The sequence below is a fragment of the Mirounga angustirostris genome, unplaced genomic scaffold (genome assembly GCF_029215605.1).
Source record: "Mirounga angustirostris isolate CCGP_5_RB_7025 unplaced genomic scaffold, mMirAng1.0.hap1 SCAF_4, whole genome shotgun sequence".
NCBI classification, from domain to species: Eukaryota; Metazoa; Chordata; class Mammalia; order Carnivora; family Phocidae; genus Mirounga; species Mirounga angustirostris.
The window spans coordinates 15,604,070-15,629,085 of NW_026991712.1; the positions used below are offsets into that span (position 1 = coordinate 15,604,070).

Here is a 25,016-nt window from a genome sequence, read left to right on the forward strand (position 1 = left end):
GGTCAAGTCCGGAGATGGAGCGCATGCTGGGAGGAGCCCAGAGGAGGAAGGAGGATCACCAGTGTTCCGGTATGGGAAGCTGAGTGGATGTTATCGCCATTCACCAAGTTCTCGCACCCCAGGAGGAAAACACGGGGAAAAGTTCTCCCTGATGCCTGCTGAATTTAAGAAGCACTCGCAAGTGGGGATGTCAGTGTGATCCCTGGACAAGCGTCCGGGCACAGAAATAAGGATTTGGGCCTCAGCAGCACAAAGACAGTGATTCAAGTTACAAGCATAGAACCTATCTCTCAAGAAGAGAGTGTAGTGTGAGAAGAGAAAAGGGTCAAAGAACAAGTAGGAATACAAAGATTTAGTGGATGGAGAGACCTAAGGAGGGCTCACCAAGGAGACTATGGAGAAGCGGCCAGGAGCTAGAAGAACAAACAGACATGTGTGGTCATAAATGGAACTTAACACTTCAGGAGGGAGGGGGTTATCAATAGCAGGAAAGTCAAGTAAGAAAATGACCGAACTACAGCCCCTGAGCTTTTCACAAGGTGTGTAACCTCGAGCAAGTCACGTAACTGTCAGCCTTAGCTTCCTCACCTCCCCAAGAACGTTCCATCATCCTCCGCACAGACTGTCGTGAGGACACGCGGCACCGTGTATACAGTGCCAGCATGGCGTCAGACACACTCGGCACCCAAAAAATGCCGTATTTTTATTGCCATGCATGCCAGACAGGTGACGGTAACAGAGAGAGCGGAGGTGGGAAGCACGAACCAGCGGAGCTGGTAACCGGGAAGAAAAATGTCCAGACTGAAAAAGAGCAAGTGGCAGAAAAGAACGAGTCTTTCCCTTTTCTTCCGCCCCTCTCCCGATGTTTCTTTTCTCCCTCCTTCTAAAGGAAGCTGAGATTGCAGTCATTCCCCCGAGCCTGTCAAAGGGACCTGTTCACATTATTTTAGAGTCAACACAAAGAACTGTGTTTTTGCAACCTTTCACCACAATCATGAGTTTGTGATCTGGAGGCTATGCTCTTAAGAAGGGCAGCTTAAATTCATGAGCAGTCCACACAGAGATAAATAAATGTCACACAGGAATTAAATCTATCAATTAGTGATTTCAAAAATCCTTCTAACAGTTTTTGAAATGATAAGCGAGGTAATGCTTATCAAATGAAACATTCTAACTACATGATTAAGGAGACCTTTGAACAACCAAACGGACTTTCAGGTTGGTTTCGACACAGTCACAGAGACGTGTCACAGAGACATTTCCCAGTCGGCATATGCTTTCCTATCAAGGATTAAGGTACTACCCTTCCTTGCTCTCACCTCCTCAGAGACATGGGGGCAGGTGGAACTGAGAAACTGTCTCCAACACTTGCATTTCTAATGTAAGAAACACTGCGTTCTACATACAAGAGTTCACGGATTTTTTTTCCATGTTATGGTAAGAACTAACATATCCCTACATTACAGATTAGGAAATTTTACTTCGCTTCAGGTCTCTGTTCAAATGTCAATGAAGAAGGAAATTAATGAAAATTCACAACCCTAGACCAAATTAGTCTCTTTGACTTTCTAATTCTTTCAGTGCAACTCTCAGTACACAAAGTCCATATTATATGCCCTTTCCTACCTGTTTATTCTGTGGTACATCCATCAAATTCAAGGTTCCTAGAATAGCCCTAATTACTGAGGACCTCAATTTTCCGACACACATTTAGGTAAGCTTCCCTTTCCCATACAAGTCAGCGGTGGTTGGTGATACTGGGGCTATCTGGTGGTAAAGAGGCACCCTGCTTTAGAATCTGAACAGTTGAGAGAAGCATTCCTTGCTCCAGGGTTTGTATGAGTGTGTGGAGGGGAAACGGCAGGAGGAGGGGTATACGTACTTGGTGTTAGCTCTCCTGAAGAAAGCACACTTGAGAGGAGAATGGGGAATGCTAAGTTTCATGGAAGCACATTCTCTCTGAGCATTCGGAACCAGGAAGACCAGCCTTTAACAGATGGCACTGGGAGCAAGAGCATCCCTGTCATGTAACACGTCTCCTCTGGGTCTTCCGGTCACACCCTCCGTGAACTAGAGGACCTGAATAACCGAAAGAACGAATTCACCATTTCTGTTATCATCTAAAAGAAAGGGAAATGCCAGTTGTTTTCTTCCTTCTGTTCTTGCTGAGTAGCCATCAGAAAACCTATTTAGTAGGACTGAGGGAACTAAAAAGAAGGCAAAATATCTATTTTGGAAATACTACATTTTTCCCTCTAAATCCATAACCTCTAACATTCTTAATTACCACAAAGATTCTGATAAATACAACGTCTGACTTCAAATCCCTTGTCTTTATATCATATTACATAACTACAGCATGGAATGAGGGCAATCCACGGGTATGTAGCTGGATCTTTCCCCCAGTTATCACATCTCACCCAACACAGTAAGGACTGTGGAATTATTAATACTCCAGCAGCGCATTAATGCTCCTTATCCTTATGGGTTCCATTCACTCTGGTCTAGCAGCCTATCAAATTTTCTGATGCTGCCTTCTCTATAATTAATATGGCCTCCTAATACGTGAAATTACTTCCCACTACTAAAGCTATCAAATTGCCTTTCGCCTTCCAATTCATCTCCTATGAGAAAGGTTTCCTGACTAAATGAAAATGAATTTCATCCATCACAAAGCTAATCAAAAAGCCACTATATGCAGGAAAATTAAAACCATAACCAAGACAAAACCAGTCAGATGCTTCATAGTCTATAAAATACTTTTTAGAATAATTTACATAATTTGATTCTCACTGCCCAGAGAGATTAAATAACTTCCCTGAAACAAACACCTAACAGGGGGCAGAACTGAGGCTACAGAGTAGTCACCAAGTCTGGAAACACAGATAATGCTATTTTATAATGCAGTGTAATATTATATAATGAAGCCACATATTGTGTTTGCACTTACATTCCCAGACTTGGTGGCCACCCTGTAACACCCAGCTCTTCTAGCCATAACTTATTTCCGTTCATTCTCCCATACATTTTGCTCTGGAAGTGCTAAAGAAGGGAGCAGTCAATGGAAAATACCACCTGACACTGAGATGATATTTAAACATTTATAAACCAGCTTTCATACTCTGTTTCCCAATTTAATTTCACAACAACCTTATGCACGGAGATTAAAAGAGGCAATTACTCTGAATACCTACTATGTGAAACCTCACTTCCTGTGAAGGCATGAAGCATTTTACTTATATTATCTCATTTAATCCTTGTAACAGCCCTATGATGTGTTACCCTCATTTTACAGGTAAGGAAACCGAGGATTTCAAGAAGACCAGTCACTAGCCCAGTGTCATCCATTACGCAGTGGAGAAGCAAGGGTGAGGCTGGGTCTCCTGATTCCAACTGCAGTGTTCTTTCCACTATCCCAGTGAACATTCTTTACATGTTCCATAAAATGCCACACACTGACCATGGAGAGACTTCTCCCTCAGTGCTTCTAAAAAGAAATTAATCATGAACAAATCTATAGGCTAATCTGGCAAGAAGAAAAAAAGTTCCTCTACCTGAGTTAAAGCCAACTGAACAAGCGCTAGAGATATGTCAGCTAGGTATACTTTTGTTATGGAAAGGACTGAATTTTTTTTTTTTTTTAAGATTTTATTTATTTTTTTGACAGAGAGAGACATAGCGAGAGCAGGAACACAAGCAGGGGGAGTGGGAGAGGGAGAAGCAGGCTTCCTGCAGAGCAGGGAGCCCGATGTGGGGCTCGATCCCAGGACCCTGGGATCATGACCTGAGCCGAAGGCAGACGCTTAACGACTGAGCCACCCAGGCGCCCGAAAGGACTGAATATTTTAATAATATAAAGCATCTATAACAACTGGAAAAAAAGATTTACTTCATTTTTATTTCAAATCCCTAAAATTCCTTCATATTCACACCACTGCCACTTTTAAATTATAACACAGACAAATTAGAAGAGTCAATAATACTGGGCCCTCTAAAGTTTCCCTTTTTTCTGATAAAACAGTTACATATAAGAATATGCTTTTCCTCAAGCAGTTCTTTATTACTAATTGAATCCCTCCCTTTTCCAAGTCAAATCAATGTGAAGAGTCACTTTTTGTTTCGACTAAATGTCCCAAACCTTGGTTAAGCCACTGCCTTCGGCTCAGGTCATGGTCCTGGAGTCCCGGGATCGAGTCCCGCATCGGGCTCCCTGCTCGGCAGGGAGTCTGCTTCTCCCTCTGACCCTCCTCCCTCTCATGCTCTCTGTCTCACAAATAAATAAAATCTAAAAAAAAAAAAAAAAAAAAAAAAAAAATGTCCCAAACCTTTACCTCTGGGCAGCTGGTAGTAAGACAGGTGTTAAAGCCAGAAGCGTACTTTATAAGGGACACTAGACAAAAGCATTCTTAATCCCAAGAAATCTACAACTCAAAGTAAACTCCATGAACTCCATCTGTCTTGAGGCACGGCAAGAGCCTTCAATTACAGGTTGTAATTGAACAGGTTGTAAACTCGTTCAAAAAACGCCAAGCTTCAGAGGCACTTGGCGGGCTTAGTCAAAGAAGCATGTGGCTCTTGATCCCCAGATCCTGAGTTCGAGCCCCACATGGGGTATAGAGATTACATTTTAAATAAATAGAACTTCTAAAAAAAACAAAAACAAAAACACCAGAATAACCTCTTGAGAATAACCCTGTGACCTGAGCGCGTACCCTAACCTCCCTGAGGCTCAGAGTCCATCACATCTACCCTTCCTAATTGGAGGGTTGCTGTGATCATTAAAGAGGTCAAGAAGCCCAGAGGGCTTCTCACCCCTCACTTGGGGTGAAGGAAATTGGTTTCAGACTTTTAGTCAAAGGGCCAGGGGGACTGACCAGGGGACTGACCAGGGGACTGACCAGGGGACATTTCCAAATCTGGTTTAAGCAAAGCATCAATAGCCCTGGGCAAATATCAAATAACCGGGGAAGCCAGAAGAGAAATAAATTCATTATCATCCAGACCAAAGCTAAATCTTCCAGAACATTTTAAACACAAAATGATACCCATACTATAGATGGGCTTTGTTATAACTTTATATAATTTGGATCACAATTAACTCTGATTAAATCATTTTTAAAAATTTGCCTACACTGGAACCCTAGCCCCAGAATGGTATTTATAGAGGAGATGGTGTTCCATGATTAAATTCAGAAATCCAAACGCTTGGAATGTATCTTCCTCTTCCCAGCTCTAAGAGCTAACAGAGACTCCCTTCCCATCTTTTTTTGCAGAATCAGGAAGTATCCCTCACTCTTTAGTCCTGTGGCCATTTGGACATGAAATGTCAGACAGGAACTGTCGGGATGTAATAACTTATAGAACTACTTTTCACCTTTTTTGTGGGGGAGAGGTCCACAACACATTCCTGTTTATAATCTCATTTTATTTACCACTACCCAGTGAGGTATGCAGGACAAATACTATTATCACTCTGATTTTAGAAATAAGGAAGCTGGAATACAGAATTAGCCTGACTTTTCCAAGGTCACCGCATGGCAGAATGAGGATTTGAAGCCAGATCTTAATTTCCCAGACCAACATTCTTATCAATCAAACACCAACTACTCCGGAAAGGGGGAGAAAGAAGTAAAGGTGACTGTGATTTATTCAGACTTTACTTTTAGACTAATTTGGTCTAGCGTTGTGAATTTTCATTAGTTTCCTTCTTCACTGTTGATGAGTTTAGTCACTAACATGATCAGATCAGAAATTATAAATTGTTTTAAATTATTTCCTCATTGTTAAATATAGATATTCAACTCTGTTTCATAATGAAGTGACTCAGGGACAGAGCGAGCCCCATCTACATGAGTCACTTGTTGAACTGTTACAAGAGATTTATGCAAAACTCTTGGGAGGTGGGTGGGGAGGGGAGACAGAAATAAACATTTACCAAAAAGATGACTAAATCAAGGACAAAAAGTGAATGTAAAACTTTACACATTCTTCCTTTCCAGTTTAGGCTGTGGGATGAGAAGATAAATGTGAGGGAACAAGACACAAGCGACCCCTTACCATTAATACTGGGTTCGGGTGGTTTAGGAGGGCTCACCGTGATTTAAATCACCGTGTAGTGGGCATTTCTGTGGTAAGAGAAAGAGATTAAAAGTTAACAGGAAGGGGCGCCTGGGTGGCTCAGTTGGTTAGGCGACTGCCTTCGGCTCAGGTCATGATCCTGGAGTCCCTGGATCGAGTCCCGCATCAGGCTCCCTGCTCGGCGGGGAGTCTGCTTCTCCCTCTGACCCTTCCCCCTCTCATGTGCTCTCTCTCTCTCATTCTCTCTCTCTCTCAAAATAAATAAATAAAATCTTTAAAAAAATTAAAAAATTTTTAAAAAGTTAACAGGAGGGAACGCCAAGACCATGCCTTTATATGGCACTTTTCCCTCCCCAGTGCTTTTACATGCGGTATCTCAGGGTATAATCAAGAAATGAGTCCAAGATAGGAAGGGACAGATACTACTGAGTTCGTGTTGCAAACCTGTTGAAGGTCACACGGCTATTGAGGAGATAAGTGCTAAGAAACCTCAATCATTCAATCCAATTAAATTAACACCCAGCAATTTACCATCGTAATGGGATCACACACATTTTACGCCACAAAGGCGAAACACCTGAATTCCCTATTCTGGCAGAGCAACTCCATTAGCATTACAGAAAATGTGGTAGGACATACCTTAATTTCATCTATATTATTTATAGGCACTTTAAGTAATATCTTAAGAATTTCTTCTAAGAAAACACTGTGCATATGATGTTTCTGCTGGGGCTTTTTAAAACACGGTGTAACCACGCTTTACTCATCAAATTTAATTTCTGATTTTACAAGAGGGACACTCTAAGCACACCCAGGATTTAGTCCACTTAAAGTTCTTATTTTATATTTCATGTGACATTTTTGGCTTCTGTTACATGTTGGGGACTAAAATAAACCTCGGGGCGACAGAGAGTAATGTGATGGGTAGAGAGAGTTTGTTCCTCGGTACCAGTAACATTCCAAGAACCACAAACAGCTGAGGTAATGAGAAGGCGGCCGCTGAAGCCCGGGGGACCCTGGGTGTCAGCCGAAGGGAAGGTAGAAAGCACACGAGTAAGGGATGTATGGAGATCAATTGTGTGATGCCATCATATTAAACTATTTCTGGTTATTGTGTCCAATTTTAAGTAACAGGGATTCAGCCTTTCTAAATATCACTTGCTATTAAAAGATAATTAAATGATTACTTTAAGATGAAACAAAGGATAGAGGCACCTCGGTGGCTCAGTCGGTTAAGCGCCCTTTGACTCTTGGTTTCAGCTCAGGTCATGATCTCAGGGTCCTGGGATCGAGCCCCATGTTGGGCCCCCACACTCAGCGGGAAGTCTGCTTGAGAGTCTCTCCCTCTGCCCCTCCCCCCTCCCTCCCTCTAAAATAAACAAATAAATCTTTTTTTTTTTTAAGATGAAATACAGGATAGACTAGAGACTGTTCACAACTGACCGCATTACTCTAGCCCATGAGAAATGAACATAAGGATTTTCACTGTTTTAAAGAATGCTGTATTATGTGACATAAAAAATTTTCCTTAAAAAAAAAAAAAAAGCCCAGAAAGAAATGAAATTCAAAAAGTTCCAGTGGTTAAAAATTTGAGTTGGCCAGGACACAAAAGAATGAAAGACACAGGGCCACTATCACCAGAGGCTTGATGCTTTAAGAAACAGAATAAAAAGTTTACTCTCAGTGATAATTCACTGTGCATTGGCGCCACGTCAGAACAAGAGTTTTCCTTACCAATACAATCGCAAACTCGCATAGGGCTTGGGGAAAACATAAAACCCGTTATTTATATTCTCTCCCCTATCCTCTTTCTATTCTCTCACTTGTCAACAATTTATGGGGATCACACATGTGAAATATAGCTGACAACTTGCATATGACACATCAGAGCAATAAATCCAATGCATTTTCCTCTCCTGCTATTTTTTCAAATGGGTGCTACTAATAAACACAAATTATTTAAAGATGGAAATGTAGCTCATGGACTATTTCTCTGTGCACATAGGTATATAATTATGTTATTTATTGAACTATCTTGCTGACATCTTTAAGTGATTTTTGGTTATCTAAGAAAACATCAGAAGTTATTCCTGAATTACCAAAGTTTTTACTCAGTTGTCTGGTTCTTAGCTCTAGTATGAATCCCCCTCATCACCACCAACTAGCATATGTGAAATATAATCTCTTTCTCATTGCTACAGACATTGTATAGACTTAGTGATCAGGGAACTTCAAACCCAACCGGCCAACGCCGTGCTGCTCACTGGCCTCCGCGTGGACCCCGTCCCCGCAATTCCACCCAACACATCCTGGTCACACCACTATGAGGACTAAGCTCCCCTCAACACCCACTCTGTCCCCACCACCACAAGACCCCTTTTAAGGAGAGAGGCCCTGCCTTCAACCTCTGAAGAAATAATCTCTGGCCTTTCCCAGTGGTGGTTTTCTACTGTCTCATCTCCTCTCTGAATTTTAACTCAAAACTCCCTTTCAGATGCTATTGAAATTTGATCAAAGGAAAGGACTTCTCCTTTACAGAAATGCCCTGGGCCATGTTATAAATTAGTACAACCATTCCAGGTGCTCTCATGCTATCATTTTCCATCATTACCAGAACTCTACAACTTGTACTATCATTCCCACTTTAAGAAGAAACTGAGGCTCAGGGCTAGAGCGGAGAAAAGCCAGAATTTAAGCAAAGGCTCTTTTCCCCTCACTCTGAATTTCTTAAATATGTTGCTAATGTCTCTGTGGGAGGATTTCACTGTTAATGCTATTTTGTAGCTATTTTGTAGATACATGTCCAGAGGTTTTTGTACCTTCATTAGACCAAGCATACTACTGGCAGGAACTGAACAACTTAATAGTGAGATTAATAAACAACTGCTTTCAACGCCACACTTTGAAAATGCATTCATTTTACAGTGAACCTTATTAACATTTGGTGATCCAGGCCTCCATTCAATCTAGTTCCCTGCCTCTCTTCCACTGCCCACTAGCACCACTGCTAGGTAATCGGGAACGGCCTCAATCTCAGCTCTATTTTTAATACTTACTACGGTGAAACGTTTGATATGGAAGGAGCTAAAGTGACTATCTAAAATAAGGGCTTGATGCTATACATGGACCACACTCAACATCAGAAATTAATAGGAGTTGGCTACATTAAAGAACACTCACATCATTTAAATAACACAAGTAATTAGCTGCCGGGACTGCCTGGGGCCACTGAGGCCCAGATGTTCAGTGTCCGTCTGGAGTGCTGTCATGAACCAGGCCTTTCAAAGGTCTGGATGCTTTTCCTGCCCACATTGCTGCTGCGTCCCTCCTGCCTATTCTGTACCCTCCTCTCTTCCTTTCCTGGAAAACATTTCCTTCCCTCCGCTCTCCTGAATCAACGCTCCATGCAGGGGTCTTGTTTACTTCACAGACTCTGAGAACCAGGCAATCACTGCATATTTTTAAAAAACTTTTCCTTCCTCTTTTTCACTGTTGGAATAACGCACAGTCTTTTCAGAGGCCTGGCCCTTTCCCAATCTACACAGAAACATCTCCTAGGTCCATTCCGGAATTTCAGATAGGGAGTTTGATGCACTCCCCAGTTTCCTGGATGCCAGAGAAACTGCCGCAAACTGCAGGCCCATCCTCTGTAGCATAAACAGGTGGAGACTATAGAAGTAGTTCCCAAACTGGGTTCTGTGGAGCATCGGCCCTTCCCCCAAAGAGATTTTCTAGTTAAAGAAGTTTAAGAAATTAGTAAATGTACTTCCTTTGGAAAATCACAATGCATAAAAGCATATTAAAGGCTTTGGAGTCTTTAAGGAAATTCTTTTAATCAAGCATTCCCCAAACTTATTTGACCACAAAATCCCTTTTTCCTATTATACTTATTCACATCCTGATTAATCAGTATTACAGAGGAAACTTTTGAAAATGCTGCACTAGAGACACATTAAGTCCCAGTAGAGTGTAAACATTTTATAATTCCGAATAAAATCCAACACTTAATACCTACAAAACACTAAGATGGATTTCTATAAACCACCCATGAAAATCAGTCTCATTATAGCACAGAGCAGAATGTTCACCTATAAGCAGCTACATTACTTGGTGACCTAGAAGATTCAGATCTAAGTTCTTTCCTACAGAAGTAACTCAGTCAGTGAAATACTATATCCAGACCTACTTTCTGTGTATTAGACAAAATGCTACCAAACACAATCTTAATTTGGGAATAACTGCAGAAGAAGTTCTAAAGCACCAGAATAGAAATTAATTACCAGTACTCATAGAAATAGACATATTCTGGGCCAAGTGGCTAAAGAATGAATACCCAAAGTCAACTTTTTTTTTCCCCCGGCTTAATTCCCACACCTGGGCAACATTCCTAAAAACAAAAAGGTTCATATGTGAAGCATTAGGAAACTTTTGACGAGAAGGGTGGTAAAAGACCACGCACCATCTTGTTGTGTCAAGTGTTGGGGACAGGGAGCAGAAAACAGGGTCTTCTCCAGTACCTTCCCAAATGGCTGCAAGAAATCTTCACTATTTTCCACCATCATCTTTCACCTTCTTGCTATTCTGCTGACAACAGTATTTTCTCTCATGCTCAGGAATCTTCTGTCCCCAAATTTTTTAACCTCCAAACTAATTTCCCCTTCTTCTCCTTTTTGTCAATGACTCACAATGTGGAGTACATTTTTACATTTAGTTGGTAGATGATCGTATCTAATAAATTATATTCTCTGGCCTGAAACTTCCTTCAGACACTACAAAACATTCACTTTCTAAGGGAGAAGTGCTCCCCAAATCTGGTTAAACTAAAATGGTAACTCCCAACTTGCAAGATACCTCATATGATTTCATGTTCAAGTGGTGGATGTTAAGGTAACTTTAAGATTTACAGAAGGCAAAGCTCACCAATTGATGAAGGGTGAAGGGTGAGGAAGCATAGGGACGTGATATGTCAAAAACCGTTCTAAACCATGTAGTTGCATAATGACAAGGCTGAGGTAAGCTATACCTTTGACCCACCTTGTTCTTTTATTATACCTAAGATTGTGTTGGTTTCAACAGCTTACCTGAGGTATATTTCTACTCTTCTCTCACCATATTAGTTTGAAAGGACAGATTAAATGTTCAGGTTAGCTTATCAAGTAAAAACCACAGTACACAAGGCATATCCATAAACAGATTTATAAGAAACAACACAAGTAGACCAATCAAGCACCTAGTTGCTCCTGTTCAGTTAACAAAAATAATTACCCTCCCCAGGTAGGAACTGTTATAAAATAACACTGACTTAAGAAACCAAAAACAAATACATGGCAGCAATCCAATTTAAATGCTTTGAAAATCTTATATAATCTATAAGATGCATGTAGCACAGAAGAAAATAGTAGCAGAGGAAAGTAAGGAAAATACACATACTCTGATTTTCCAATAAATTAACACACGGAAGCAGTACCTACTAAAAGAACAGTATACAGGTAAAATATGGCAAAGATTTAAAATTTGTTAAAGTTACACAATTAAGCACCATGACAAAAAAATAAACACCAAAGTATAATATGAATCTCATACTGTAGGTTACTTCTGCTAAGCTCTAGGACTGGACTGCTCATCAAAAAGCACACAGGATGTATATTTTATCCCTGACTGCTAATAATGTCAGGAACTAATGTGAGCCTCTTAGGACATTTATCATTCAGCTTCATGGTGCTTATCCTTTTTCACCAGAATTAAGGTGATAACAAAGCTGCAAGGACCATCGCCATGACAGTGGTTGGACTCTTGATCATCTCTTATTTGGAGAAACATATACCTGAAAATAGATTTGAAGATTTCTTGAACCAAACTGGTATCCATCCTGTGGAATCTGAAGCCCCAAGATGGGACTACAGGTTTAATTTTAAACAATCACATAAACACTAAAATACACAGTACAGAAACGCACAGCATTACCACTGTTCATTCAATACCAATTCAAAGTTTCACTCTGAGAGGCATAACCCCTGCTCGACTAGTGAAATGGCTTGAGAAGCAGAATATCAGTAATAAAATGATTCTTAAATCAACTACTGCCATGACTTGCATTACTACTCAGTTTCTGGCACATAGTAGGCACTCCTATTGTGAATGAATTAATCACTGACCAGCCTTAAGCATGTTACTCAACTATTCTGCATATTTTAAACTTTCTATATATAAAAATTGGCTTTCTCTGGCCTAGTTTCTCAACTTGTCTGAAACTCTAACAATGACACAACCAGTAAAAAGATGCTTCCATTTCACGTAAAAGTCACAAAGACAGAGAAGTTATATATCATGATCCCCATGCTGAGGCTCATTTGACTTTCATCTTAAGATTACATACCACTTTCTCAGGAAGGAGTTCCCCAACCCCCTAGCAGTATTATGCTCCTGAGTTAAGTCTCCTTGAACACTTTATTTTCCCTTTCTTGCCCACACCACAAGTCATTACCTAAGATTGCTCTTTGTTAAATGTTTGTCTCTCTCTCTAGACTCCAGACATCCTGAAGGTGGTGGTCATGTGGGCTTTGGTGACTGACCTATTTCTTGCACCTAGAAGTACCTAGCACATAGGTATTTAGTAAATATTTATTCAGTGAATGTTTGAAAACAAGAAGCCCCCTGTTGAGAACAATGAAAACAACGGTGCCCCTTCAATATACTCAAATAATAAAAGCTTAGAAATCAGGGGAAAAAACATTAGGTCATCAGGCGTAATGTTCAGAACATCACTGTTCTCAACGTGAAAGTGAGACAAGTTCTTCCCTGGCGGTCCCAGTGAGAAAAGAAGTCACTGTACCACTGGGTGTCTGGGTGCCATTTCACAGGTTTCAAAGTACTGTCGTCATGTGTGTGCTTGATGACTGAGTCTCCAAAGAGTTCAGACACAGCTCTCTGTGGTTTGACGTGATGTTCTAAAGAGTTGTGACAGGTATACACCCATGTATGCTGGAAGTTTTAATAAAGGACTTACAGACTGTGATTTTTTTTTTTTTTTTTAGGGATCACTGCATTATATTCCCCTCTATCAACTAGCTGGGACAAAATCTTAATTTTTTTTATTTTTATTTTTAAGTTGAAGAGCACTGAAAGAAATACCGATTCTAAATAAAATCTTTCACGCATTGTAGAATATAGTAGCTCTGTTTTCGCAGAGGACAAAGAAAGGCAATTTGAGAGCTTCTGCTGCATGCCAAAGGGACTTCCCAGAGATTGTTGGTAAATGGATCTACACCCCTAAGGTTCCCAAATAAACTTCTAAAACCTTTTCAGAGGTGTGTGACCTTCAGAATCCTGTGAAGGTGAGAGTAGGAGAGAGACTTCTATTTAAACAATACACTCTAACGCTCCATGATGATTAAAAAACTTTTTTTTTTTTAATTTCTATGATTACATGAAAATTCAACAGCGAAACCACACGGTAGGGTCAGAATTTTGGAAATGTTATAGAAATGGAAGTACTACTTGCCTTTAAGAAAGATCTTGTTCTACCTTTTTAAGGAATATGTTTGGAAGTCTGAGTTTGCAAAAACCCAGTATCTTAGGTTGCCATCAAATTTAGGAATGTCAAAGGTTTGATACATAGTATCTAATCTGCTTCACATAATAATCTTATGAAATAGGCAGGCCAAGAATTTTATAAATGAAGAGCATGAGGTTTCTAAAGGTTACGTTTCTTGACCCACGATCATAACTTAGAAAATGGAAGAACCAAGGGTAGAAGAGTTGGAAGAGTTTCCGATCCCTAAACCACTGCTATTCCTAAAGAACTGTACCATTCCAGCCCTTCTCAAGCTGCTGTTCATTCTTTACCCCTCACTGAAATAAGCAGTAAGATAACAATGTCCATAACTTCTAAGTATGTAGAGTGCATAGTATATGAAAAGTGTAAAATTATTTCCCTCAAAATGTCATATCCCCACTATGTCCCTACATCTGTGATTCCTAGAGTTTAATAGTGAAAAAATTCATATTGAGTTCTTTAACTTCCAAAATCTGTTTTCTTATCTATAATGTACACTGTGCTATTACATTTGCACATCAAAGTTAAAGACAGAAAGGCCTATCAAATAACCTCCATAGGATGTAAGGGTCAAAGCAGGACTGATCTATATAAGAGGCCTAACTCTGATCTTGGTGGCAAACATACTTTATTCTATAAAGTCAGCCTTGTTCTTTTAAGTCAGTGGTCTCCAACCATGGATACATATTAGAATGAGTTTTTTAAAAAACACTGGTGCCCCAATCCTGCTCCAGAAATGAAATCAGAATCTCATTAGAATAGGGACAGGCTGGTTCTGAGGGGCAGCGGGAGTTGAAAACTTCTGGTCTAAGTGCTTTTTGTTACCCACTTTCAAATGCCCCAACACGAGATCACTTTCATGTTTTCCTATGGAAGGAATATTCACAGTCCGAGGACTAACAGCCACAGTGGTAAAAAAAAAAATCAGATTTTTACAAGCTGAATGAGTTTACTACTTCTTGGATATAAGCAGATATTCTTAAGTCACAAATCCTATACTTAATAAATACTAACCACTAAAAAAAATTTTTTTTTTAAAAACAAAGAACTTCATGTAACTATGAACATATAATTATGTAATGCTCATTTAAGTATAGCTTAAGTAATAAACCATTTTTAAAAATTTATCTTCCACTGAACAGTAGCCAATCTTCTAAAAGATTTGATTTTGGGCATTTTCCCATAGATAAAAGTAAGAAAAGGCAAATAAAGAAACCAGAAGTACAAGACACCCTATTACACAGGTATCTGAAATCAGTTCAAAGGGGAGTTTCCACTGCTCAGAGGACAAAGGACTTCTCAGAAATATTACTGCAATCATATTGCTCATTTCTTACTCAACCCAGTACTGCTGAAAAGGATGTCGCTATGTTCCCACCTTAACTGCCTTATGTGTTGTTCCTGTGACAGCTGGAGTCAACAAAAATAAGTTTGGCTTCTGGAAAAACTAAAATGTCAGCCTTCTTTATTTTTAAACTTGCTCTAAAACTCTCCCATATTATCTGATCCTATGAATTTTGCAATAGCTGCATATTAGTTAAAGCTGGAGAATGAGTAACTAAGCCTGGTCTAAATGGTATGCTGCAGCAAACATAACAACAAAAACATGTTCTATGCAATTTTTAGCGTTTTATAAAAATCTACTCACATTCGAAGGGGGCTTACACTAAAGATTTCAAGACCAAAAAAAAAAACCAGCAAGAAAATCTAAAATAGATGTAATATTCTAAATAAACCTAGGTGACCTAGCTGGGAAACTACTTAAGATTCCTTTTCTATAGACTTCTTAATTAAGAAGAAATTAACGGCCGCTACAGTAATGATAAGGAAATATTAAAGGCTAGAGAAGAATTTTGATGATGTGTTTCTGTTTTCAGGTCAGTGAGCTGTAACCAAATATTACCAGGTGAGTGGTATAAACTTACATGACTTATTGCAGATTGAACAGCCTTTACATAATGGCTTAGTTCCCGATCCATCATGGCCAATTCAACCATTGCCTTGTCCATACTGTATTCACTACTCACTTCAGCTGCAAGAAAAAGAAAGCAATTACTGTTTTCCATTTAAAATGCCATCTCTGGAAAAAGTTGTTCCAATATAATCCTTACTAGTCAATGATCTAAACAATTTTGTAAAAGGTATTGCATATTTTTTAAAGACCTCCTTAACATAGGCCTGCTTCATTCAAAATTCTGAGAATACACCCAGTAGAAGAAAGCTCAAAGGCTGGAGTGGGAAAAAAAAGTAGACTCAGACTTAGGAGTCTGAAGCTGTGCCACTTAGTTGTGTGATCATAAATCAACCACTACACTTCTCTCGGCTTCCGTTTCCTTTTTAGTTTTTCCTTTTCAGTTAAAGCAGCCCGGCCATGTATCTGCACATGCACCTCACGGGATTATTAAAGATCAAATAAGAAAGATTTCCATTTCTAGTACAGTAGCTTATGTGGACCAATTCTACTGAAAACCAGAAAAACACTCAGTTAAAATAAAGGAAGGACGGGAGGGAGGGAGGGGAGAGGGAGGGAAGAAAGGGAGGGACAGAGGGAGGGAAGGAAGAAGGGAGGAAAGAAGGAAGGAAGGAAACTCCTTAAAAACAAGAGAGTTACAAGACAGAAACAACTAGGGCAAAATCTAGAGAAAACATAAAAGCAAGGCAGAGCACAGAACACCACAGTCACATTCCTCCCCCACGCCAGCTGGGTCTCTTAACTCCTCAGATTACAGAGGAACCAAAGTAATGCCACCCAGCTCCTCCAGGCTGCAGCAGGGTTGGCCTTGGCCACTGAGCAGAAAACAGGTAAGAGAGAAAGAAAACAAACCTGTTTCTGAAAACCTATGGCCACAGGCCAGCTGTCCTGGGTTTGCTGCCTGGGTTCCCCTCACCTGAGTGGTCCGGGGAACCCAAGCCCTGATCTTGGTGTGAGGTGGTCTCACTCTGAAATAGTACCTCCAGGCACTCCCCTCTGAAGAAGACATTTTTATCCGAGGCCTCAATTAATCCATACAAATAATTGTGAAGGAGAATGAGCAGATTACAGGGGGAAAAAAATAAAATCAACAGAAAAACCTTACAAACCTTAAAAAACACAAGAAAACAAGACACCAAGAGTAAGAATCAGCAGAAACAGATCTACAAATGTTTCAGATATTGGAATTATCTATCAGAGTATGAAACAATTATGCTTACTACGTTTAAAAAATTAAAATACCCTTGCGTAACAGGAGACTATACGGAGTGACTACCAGATTGAAAAAGCAAAGAAATGTTCTTAAGTGCTTTTAAACTTTTTTTCAAGCTCTAAGTATAGGGGAAGATCAAGAACACGAAATAATACAAATTTTAATATTAAAAAAGCTGAATGAAAAGAATTTAGTAAAGTTGACTTAGTCACATTTGGGAATGCACACACTCAAAGATTCTCCATTCAAATACCTTAGCTCAGACAAATGTCAGGATTTCTTGTCTACTCTACAGAACAATAAGACAGATCATCCCAAAGTCAAGAAATAATATATGCACTTACATCTGGCTTTTGAAAGTGATTGTCCTAGACTTTAAAATTATGCTTCAATTTTACAATAGTCAATTATAAACACATTTCAGAAAATATCTCCTGGATTAACTTGCTTCTGGTAGATGTCTCTTGGCTTATATCACCCAGACTTCACAGACTGTATATATATATCCCAATATAAGGTTTTTTGTTTTTGAGGAGGGGGAAGGGGGCAGTATTTACAAAGAAAAATTTGTATTTACATTCCCAAAATTAAATACAACATTTTTAACAAAATAGTGTATGAGAAAGGACTCAAGTCATATTACAAATAAAACTGTCAGACCATCAATCACAGGTCAATGTTGTGAAAATGTCCAAATGTTAAAAAGGGAGACAAACTGTTTAGGTGTTGCTGATAGCAACATGTATCTGCTATGCATACAGCAACTGTTCGTTAAAAATCATATTAATTGGGCGCCTGGGTGGCTCAGATGGTTGGGCGTCTGCCTTCGGCTCAGGTCACGATCCCAGGGTCCTAGGATCGAGTCCCGCATCGGGCTCTCTGCTCCTTGGGAGCCTGCTTCTCCCTCTGCCTCTCTCTCTCTGTCTCTCATGAATAAATAAATAAAAATCTTTTAAAAAAAAAAATCATATTAATTACTTGATGATCAGAAAGAGAATTTTAAGCAATTTATATCCTAATATGATGGTTTGTGACTTACATAAAGGCAGGCATTTTACTGTATTTGGTTAATCTGTGGAAATCGATATAATGTTGGCAATCTCCCTCTGGAATTAAATGAGTTTATTTTTGAAAGCACATAAAAATGTGCTTTTGACATTAAAAATGCTATGAAAAGAGTTTGCAAAATAAAACAAATGGGATCATGGTTCTCATTATCAAGGTCCCAAGGATGCTAGCAAGACATGAACCAGATGGCAATTTCAAATTACAAGTCCAAGGAGACCTTGCCTGCAAAGGAGAAAATAAGTGATGGCTGGGTCAGGTTTGATGGCACCAAGCCTAAGGCAAGAATCTTTGGAAGTCACCTGGGGCTTCCTGCAGCCTCAGCGAAGGCTCCAGGGCCCAAGAATGTTGGGACAGGCTGAAGGACCTAAGTGATGAAGAGTGCAGCCAGAGGCAAGAGGGAAAACACCAGAAAAGATCAGGAAGCTAGTCCTGAGAGGAACTGACACTCACGCCCCACCTGGATGTGAGCCAGGTCAGGTCACTTCTGGTTAAAGTCAGTGTCTCCGTCCACCACAGAACAGGGCTGGAGACCAGAGACCTATGAACTAGAAGGAGTCCCACAGCAAAAGGAATCTGGAAGACAGACCATGAGAATGTACCTATCGAGTAGCAACCTTACATTTTAAGATTCTTTCGGTGATTCTTGCTGTTCTTCTTGTTAACCTTTATTTCCCTATTGCAATAATAATCTCTCTTAAAACCATGATTTGTATTCATGTTTCAGAAACACCTGACTACGGAAGGCATAGGGAATCTGTGTCCTGCCCTACTAAACAATCAAGGCGAGGGAAGAGCATGGTGTTGCATGAAAAAGGGAAACAGGCCAAATAAATCCCCGAAGGATTCAAGAGGAACTGGGAATGAACACAGACACAGGGAGTTGGCTTTTGACTAAAAAGTGAACTGGGGATGGGGTGGGTGTGGAGGGACTGACCAGCCAAAGTTTCCTTGCCCCTTTACTGCCCAAAATATAATCCCACTACCAAAATTCCCCCACTCTTATGGGAAAGACTTCCTAAAAATCTATACCAAACTAAATCCTATACATCCTTCAAGGGCTGAACTCAAGCCCTACCTGCTTTTAAACCATGCCAGCCTAGAAAGATCTCTCCTCCTTTCCTTAATTTATCTTAACAACTATACTTGATACTTTGGCACTTTCAACCATAAACATTCTTAACTTCTTATGTGCATTTGTCTCATTTCTCCAAAGAGATTTTAACCCATTTGAGGGCAAGAATGATGCTTTAGTGTTCTTGGGAACTAATGAAGAATTACAGCATCTCTTCCTTCAATGTTCTCACATGGCATTATTTAATAAATTTGAAAATTAAACCTTCACCAAACTATAAATTGTCCTGCCTCAGAGATCTATTGAATTAAAGTGTAATGAAGACATTTGATATAAACTCATTCACCCATTATATTTTCATGGAGATTTTTCCATCGGAAAAAGCTTGGCTACCAGCACGTGGGGGGCAAGGGAGGTGGGGGAAGAGAAGCACACAAAAAATGTTAATATTCACAGAATGACAATCCCAGAGAAGAAATTACTACTGTACACAAAAGCTGGCATTACAGGAGATCGGTGCAGCTGATAAAGCATGGAGAGCAGTAACGACGATGAAAAAAAATACATAACGATAATAGCTGTAACTAATAATTAGTAAGCGCTTTATTTTGTGCCAAGACTATACTGAGCACACCATTTACAGTAAACCTCACAGCAACTCTTTTATCTGCACTTTACCAACGAGAAAAGTGAAAAACTGAGCAGCTGAAGGAACCTGCTCAGCACCACAGAGGTAGTGAGGGGCACAGGGAGGCTGCCAACTCAGGCTTTCCAGCGGCAGTTTGCACACTTGCCCGCCTCTGCTGACAGGTGCGTAACCACGAGGAGAAGGACAAACACCTCCAACTCCTCCATGAATATCCAGGGAACAAACCCTCACTGGGGAGAAAGTCTTGGCCCCCAGCCTCGTCATCTCAGTCCCTTGGTAGTCCATTCCAAGTAAGACACCAGGCAATGTCATGCAACTGCTATCAGACCTGGTCCCATAAAAGCTCTTCCAAATTCCTTACATCAAGGAAATTGATAACAAAAAGAAAACGATTCTTCCCTTTTAGAAGACTACGAAATTTTTTTTTTTTAAAGATTTTATTTATTTTTTCATGAGAGAGAGAGAGAGAAGCAGAGGGAGAAGCAGGCCCCCAAGGAGCAGAGAGCCCGATGCGGGACTCGATCCCAGGACCCTGGGATCATGACCTGAGCCAAAGGCAGACGCTTAACCATCTGAGCCACCCAGGTGCCCCGAGACTACGAAATTTTAATGGTGGTGAAGAGAGCGACTTTTCACATCAGCAAGGCCAGCTGGAGGGGGTGTAAAAGCAACCAAGTTGCCCACCGCATGCCAGGAGGTAAGGAAAGGGACTCTAGCTGCTATGAAATCAAACCCGCAGCAGAGACACGTTCAAGGGGAAGTCTTCGAGTAGCAGAGATCCTTCTGAGTGCAGCCAGTATCGAAACCATTCCTATCGTCTATGCCTCTGACTGCCTCCCCCTGGCCAAATGGGGTCTGGGGAATCTAGGAATATTCACATTTCTTCGATGTGCCATTCAATGAGCATTTATTAAAATCAACCTTCGCTTGTATTAACCAAATGAACCTAAGAGATATACTTGAACATTCCTCTATAAGCCAATAACTACATAAGGAAGTCTCATGGAGAGCTCGGGGAGTCTGCAAGGCCCGTGTAACAAAACATCTGGTGCATTAATTAGGAAACTGTTCCAAGAAGTTAGCACAAGAACTAGCTTCAATATATCCCCCCGCCCCGCCCCAGCAAATCAAGTCCAGAGGGCACAGATAATCTCCGATTTACAGGATAAAATTGTAACTGTTTCTGTAAGTATGTCAGCAGCAGGGCTGTCCTCCTTCAAATCTGAGTGTCTGTGCCGAGGGATCCTGGTTGGCACCATCCCGAATACTTCAGACTGTTAATAGTACCCAAAGAACTTTAAAAATGTTATTTAGACCAGAGAGGGCCAAAGAATGAAACCCATTTTTATTTTTATTTATTTAATTTTATTTATTTATTTGACAGAGAGACACAGCGAGAGAGGGAACACAAGCAGGAGGAGTGCGAGAGGGAGAAGCAGGCTTCTCACTGAGCATGGAGCCCGATGCGGGGCTCGATCCCAGGACCCTACGATTGTGACCCAAGCCAAAGGCAGGCTTTTAACCACTGAGTCACCCAGGCGCCCCGAAACCCATTTTTAAAAGACGATTTCTCTTTCATTTTTGTTTTTCCTGTTCAGTGGCAAACCTTAGAAGAATAATGACAGTCACTAAAGGACGACTTCTTTTTAGACTCAAGTGCTCTGACATTTATAGAATATAAAGTGTCTGAATGGATGCAGTTGGCCTGTGTATGATTTCCCTAAAGTCAAACAAACCTATAATTATGCAATCTAAGCAGCCACGCTATTCATTAGACACGTCATCTGTTTCTCAATGTCAAAACGCGCTAACAGCAATATTCTATTACTATTCCCTGTTTGAAGTGTTGAATAAGGCATTAAAGTTACATGATCTGTACAACACTAAGCAGAAATGGGTGATTTCGTGTTGCAATCACTTCAACTTAAAACAAAATTCATGAGGCTTCAATGAGACAAAGGTGATAGCAGGAACAAGTTATAAAAGCAAAATAGTAACAATCAATGCTAGTTGTCTCCAGTATGAAAGACCAGGGCAAAATGAGGCCAAGAGATAGGTCTGAGAAAGAAATGGAAGGGAGATGACAAACTAGCTACTTTTACAGATGCAGACTCATGTGAGGCAAATGCCAAGTCCTCTATTTATAACCAAAAGATACAGGTAATAAGCCTATAGCAATATGGTAATTCTTGCGTAGCACAGCATGGACTCATGAGAGTTTATCATTCAGGGTGAGTTCCAAGATTGTCTAGGGTCTCTTCACATATTATTTGCTCAATATAATGCTATTTTAGGCCAATGGTTAAAAGTGAGGGAGCAGAAGATTCTTTATCTTGGCTTCTCCAAGTCCAGGTGGGCATGGTCAGTAGACCAATTAAGCTCTTGTTCCAGACCAGCGACCAGTTCCGCAGAAGGGAAGGGAAGGGAAGAGATGCAGCTAAGAGATGCAGCCTGTAGACCAACTATTCTAAATAAGGCCCCTCCCTAGCCACAGCTGCCTAGAGCTGCAGCTCAAGGCATCTGCACTAGAGAGAAATAAAGTCTCTTCCCTAAGGCCCAGTTCTGAGGTTTGGGAAACATAGCTGAAACAGGGCCAAGCACATGTAGTACCTAGTAGAGCCAAGCAAGTTCTCTTAGCAACCCCTCAGGTCCTCAGTAGAACTGCCTTCAGTGAAACAGACATGAAAAAGAGGACATTTTCCCTCCTCTTTCCCCTAACATGTCCATACACATCTGGGTACCACCTCTACACAACCAGATGTCTTTTTGCTTCGCTCTGCTGTTCTCTATGATCTCAGCCACAGATCCCTTTCCTGAATCCTCCCTAATCTCCAGAAGAGGACCAAATGCTTCATGTCTTATAGGTCCATAAAACTTCCCTACCTTTACAACTAGGACACGTGTGAATGTGTGTGTGTTAGGGGGGCATGCCCTTAAGACAAATTTCATCTACTTACCCCTTCCAACTTTTTTTTTTTTTTAAAGATTTTATTTATTTGAGACAGAGAGAATGAGAGAGAGAGCACATGAGAGGGGGGAGGGTCAGAGGGAGAAGCAGGCTCCCTGCCGAGCAGGGAGCCCGATGCGGGACTCGATCCAGGGACTCCAGGATCATGACCTGAGCCGAAAGCAGTCGCTTAACCAACTGAGCCACCCAGGCGCCCTAGCCCTTCCAACTTTTTGTTCCTGATTCAATTATACAGTTCTGTCCCTGGCCAAGTCATTTCCTGAAATCTGTCCTAAACAAATAAAAACTGCAGAATCTGGTGTTCTTTATTCTACGAAGTCATATGGGCATGTCTGAACAGGAACAATACCAATTACATATAGTTGATTAAATTCAACTCCACACATTTGATCAATAAAATGCCGGACTAAGACAAAGCAGCCATTTAGTGTTCTTCTAGGGTTACTGATTCCAATTCAACATGAATCACATACCTAGAAGGATCTGATAAATATCCACACCATAAAGTACATATGTCCATTTTGGCAAGGAGCAGGGAAGAAAACAAGGCAGGGAATTGCCTGATTGGATTTTAAATTTCCTAGAACAGATGGAACATGGAATAGAGAGATTTTACTTTTTGAAACAAATCTCTTCCTAATCTCTTCAGAGATTCTTCTATATTTTGTAAACAAGAAATTTCGTCTTTCAGGATGAACTCAAACAAATGACAGTATAAATCATACCTTTCCCTCCCTCCACAAAAAAACAAAAACAAAACAAAACAAAAAAAACCCTTCCTCTCTTAAAATACAGCTCCAACTATCTCTAGCAACATATACCTACATGCACACCTACCTTTGTGAGTGGGTGTGTGTGTATGTTTTTCCTGGCAGCCTAGTATTAAGCAATCATTATATATTCATCAGGAGTCAAATTTAATGACTTACTCACTGCTTGAGCAATATTTAATAGAAACTTGTTACTTCTCACTACACTGTACTTTAGCCATAATTATTCCTCCCCACAGATAATAGTGTGGAGGAAAAGTAAAAACCAAATCCACATTCTATAACTGCCTCCCACCAGAAATAGTAGTGAAGAGTAGAACGGAGTTATGGTACAAACTGGTACGCAACTATAAACACAGCGAATATGGGGGAAATCTTAAAGAAATATTGACCTTTACAATCCTCTTTACTCATCCATACAATTTTCTTGTCAATAATACAGAAGAGGCAAGTTGTATAATACAGGAACTCAAAAAGCCAGCTCTGGAGTCAGATTATATTCAAATCTAGGCTCTATTAACTTTCTAGCTATGTAGTCTTTGGTCAGTCACCGTATTAGAGTTTCCTCTTCTGTGGAATGGGTACAATAACAGTATTTAACTCATAAAGCCAAGATAAGGACTAAATGAGAAAACACAGACAAAATAATCAGCACAGGGCCTGGCCCATGGTAAGCACAAACAAAATATCTGTCATTATAATTACTGCTGAATGGAAAACTACTCTGCAAATGTAATTAGCCTAAATGCTGAAATCATTTTACTCTTAGAACCAAAAGGTATCAAGTGAAGGTCACCTCCTTAACTCTCTCAGCTGTTTTTTCTAACTTGAGACCAAAGCACTAAGTTGAACTCACAAAACCGCAATGCTCAATGAGAAGCTCTGTAAACCTTCCCCTACCAACTCATGTCCAGAAGCCCATTTACCTAGTATATGCTTAAGTACTTACTATATGCCAGGCAGAGGGAAAAAATGCGTTCAAGCAAGGAGCAGCTACTCCTGCCCACAGAAGGTAGGAAAGGTTTAACCGGTGAGGGGATAAATTTGTACTGTATCTTGAAAGATGAGTAGGTGTGCACCAGATGTTCACCAGACTGAAGGAGAGGCTAAACAAATGCTCTCACCCCTATCCACAGAGGCTGAATTCGAGTTTAAATTCTCAAACAAAAACACTGGGGATGAGAAAAGAGGAGAAAGATACAGATTAAAAAAAAAAAAAAAGAACAAATCTTCACTGAATACTGACAATGTGCACTTTGAACATACTACTCATTCTATCCTTTGTTACAACAATATGAATTAGGTGTTATTAAAAGTAATTCAAGAAGGAAACGGATACTCATAGAGGTTAAATCATTTGCCCCAGGTCACACAGTTAATACATGGTGACATTAGGAACTGACCTCAGGTCTAACTTTAAAGTTAGCAGGGAAAGCACAAGCTGTAAGGGTCTGAATTACTACACACCAGCAAATAATCCACTCATGCAAAAGTCCCGGGGTAATAAATGATCAGTTCTCTAGATAAAGGAATTCTCCTAAACATTACCTTTTTGTAAGAGAGAGAGAGAGAGCAAGTAAAATTGACTTACATAGTTCTACCCCACAGTAATGGAGACCATCTTTCATTATATAGACAGGTATTTCCTTAAAACATATAGTTAATATTCCA

The 25,016-nt window shown here is 40.2% G+C and overlaps 1 protein-coding gene across 3 annotated transcripts in view; it reads right to left on the reverse strand.

Annotated features, from left to right (window-relative positions):
• Positions 1 to 25,016, reverse strand: part of NSMCE2 (NSE2 (MMS21) homolog, SMC5-SMC6 complex SUMO ligase) — a 209,599-nt gene that overhangs the window by 157,314 nt on the left and 27,269 nt on the right. For 2 of the 3 annotated variants that reach the window (XM_045895892.3, XM_045895893.3), the window contains exon 3: positions 15,559 to 15,665. In XM_045895892.3, the coding sequence (XP_045751848.1) occupies positions 15,559 to 15,665 (107 nt within the window). Of the gene's footprint in view, positions 1 to 15,558; positions 15,666 to 24,294; positions 24,518 to 25,016 lie in introns of all 3 variants that reach the window. The other variant, XM_064587892.1, reaches the window with a different exon arrangement.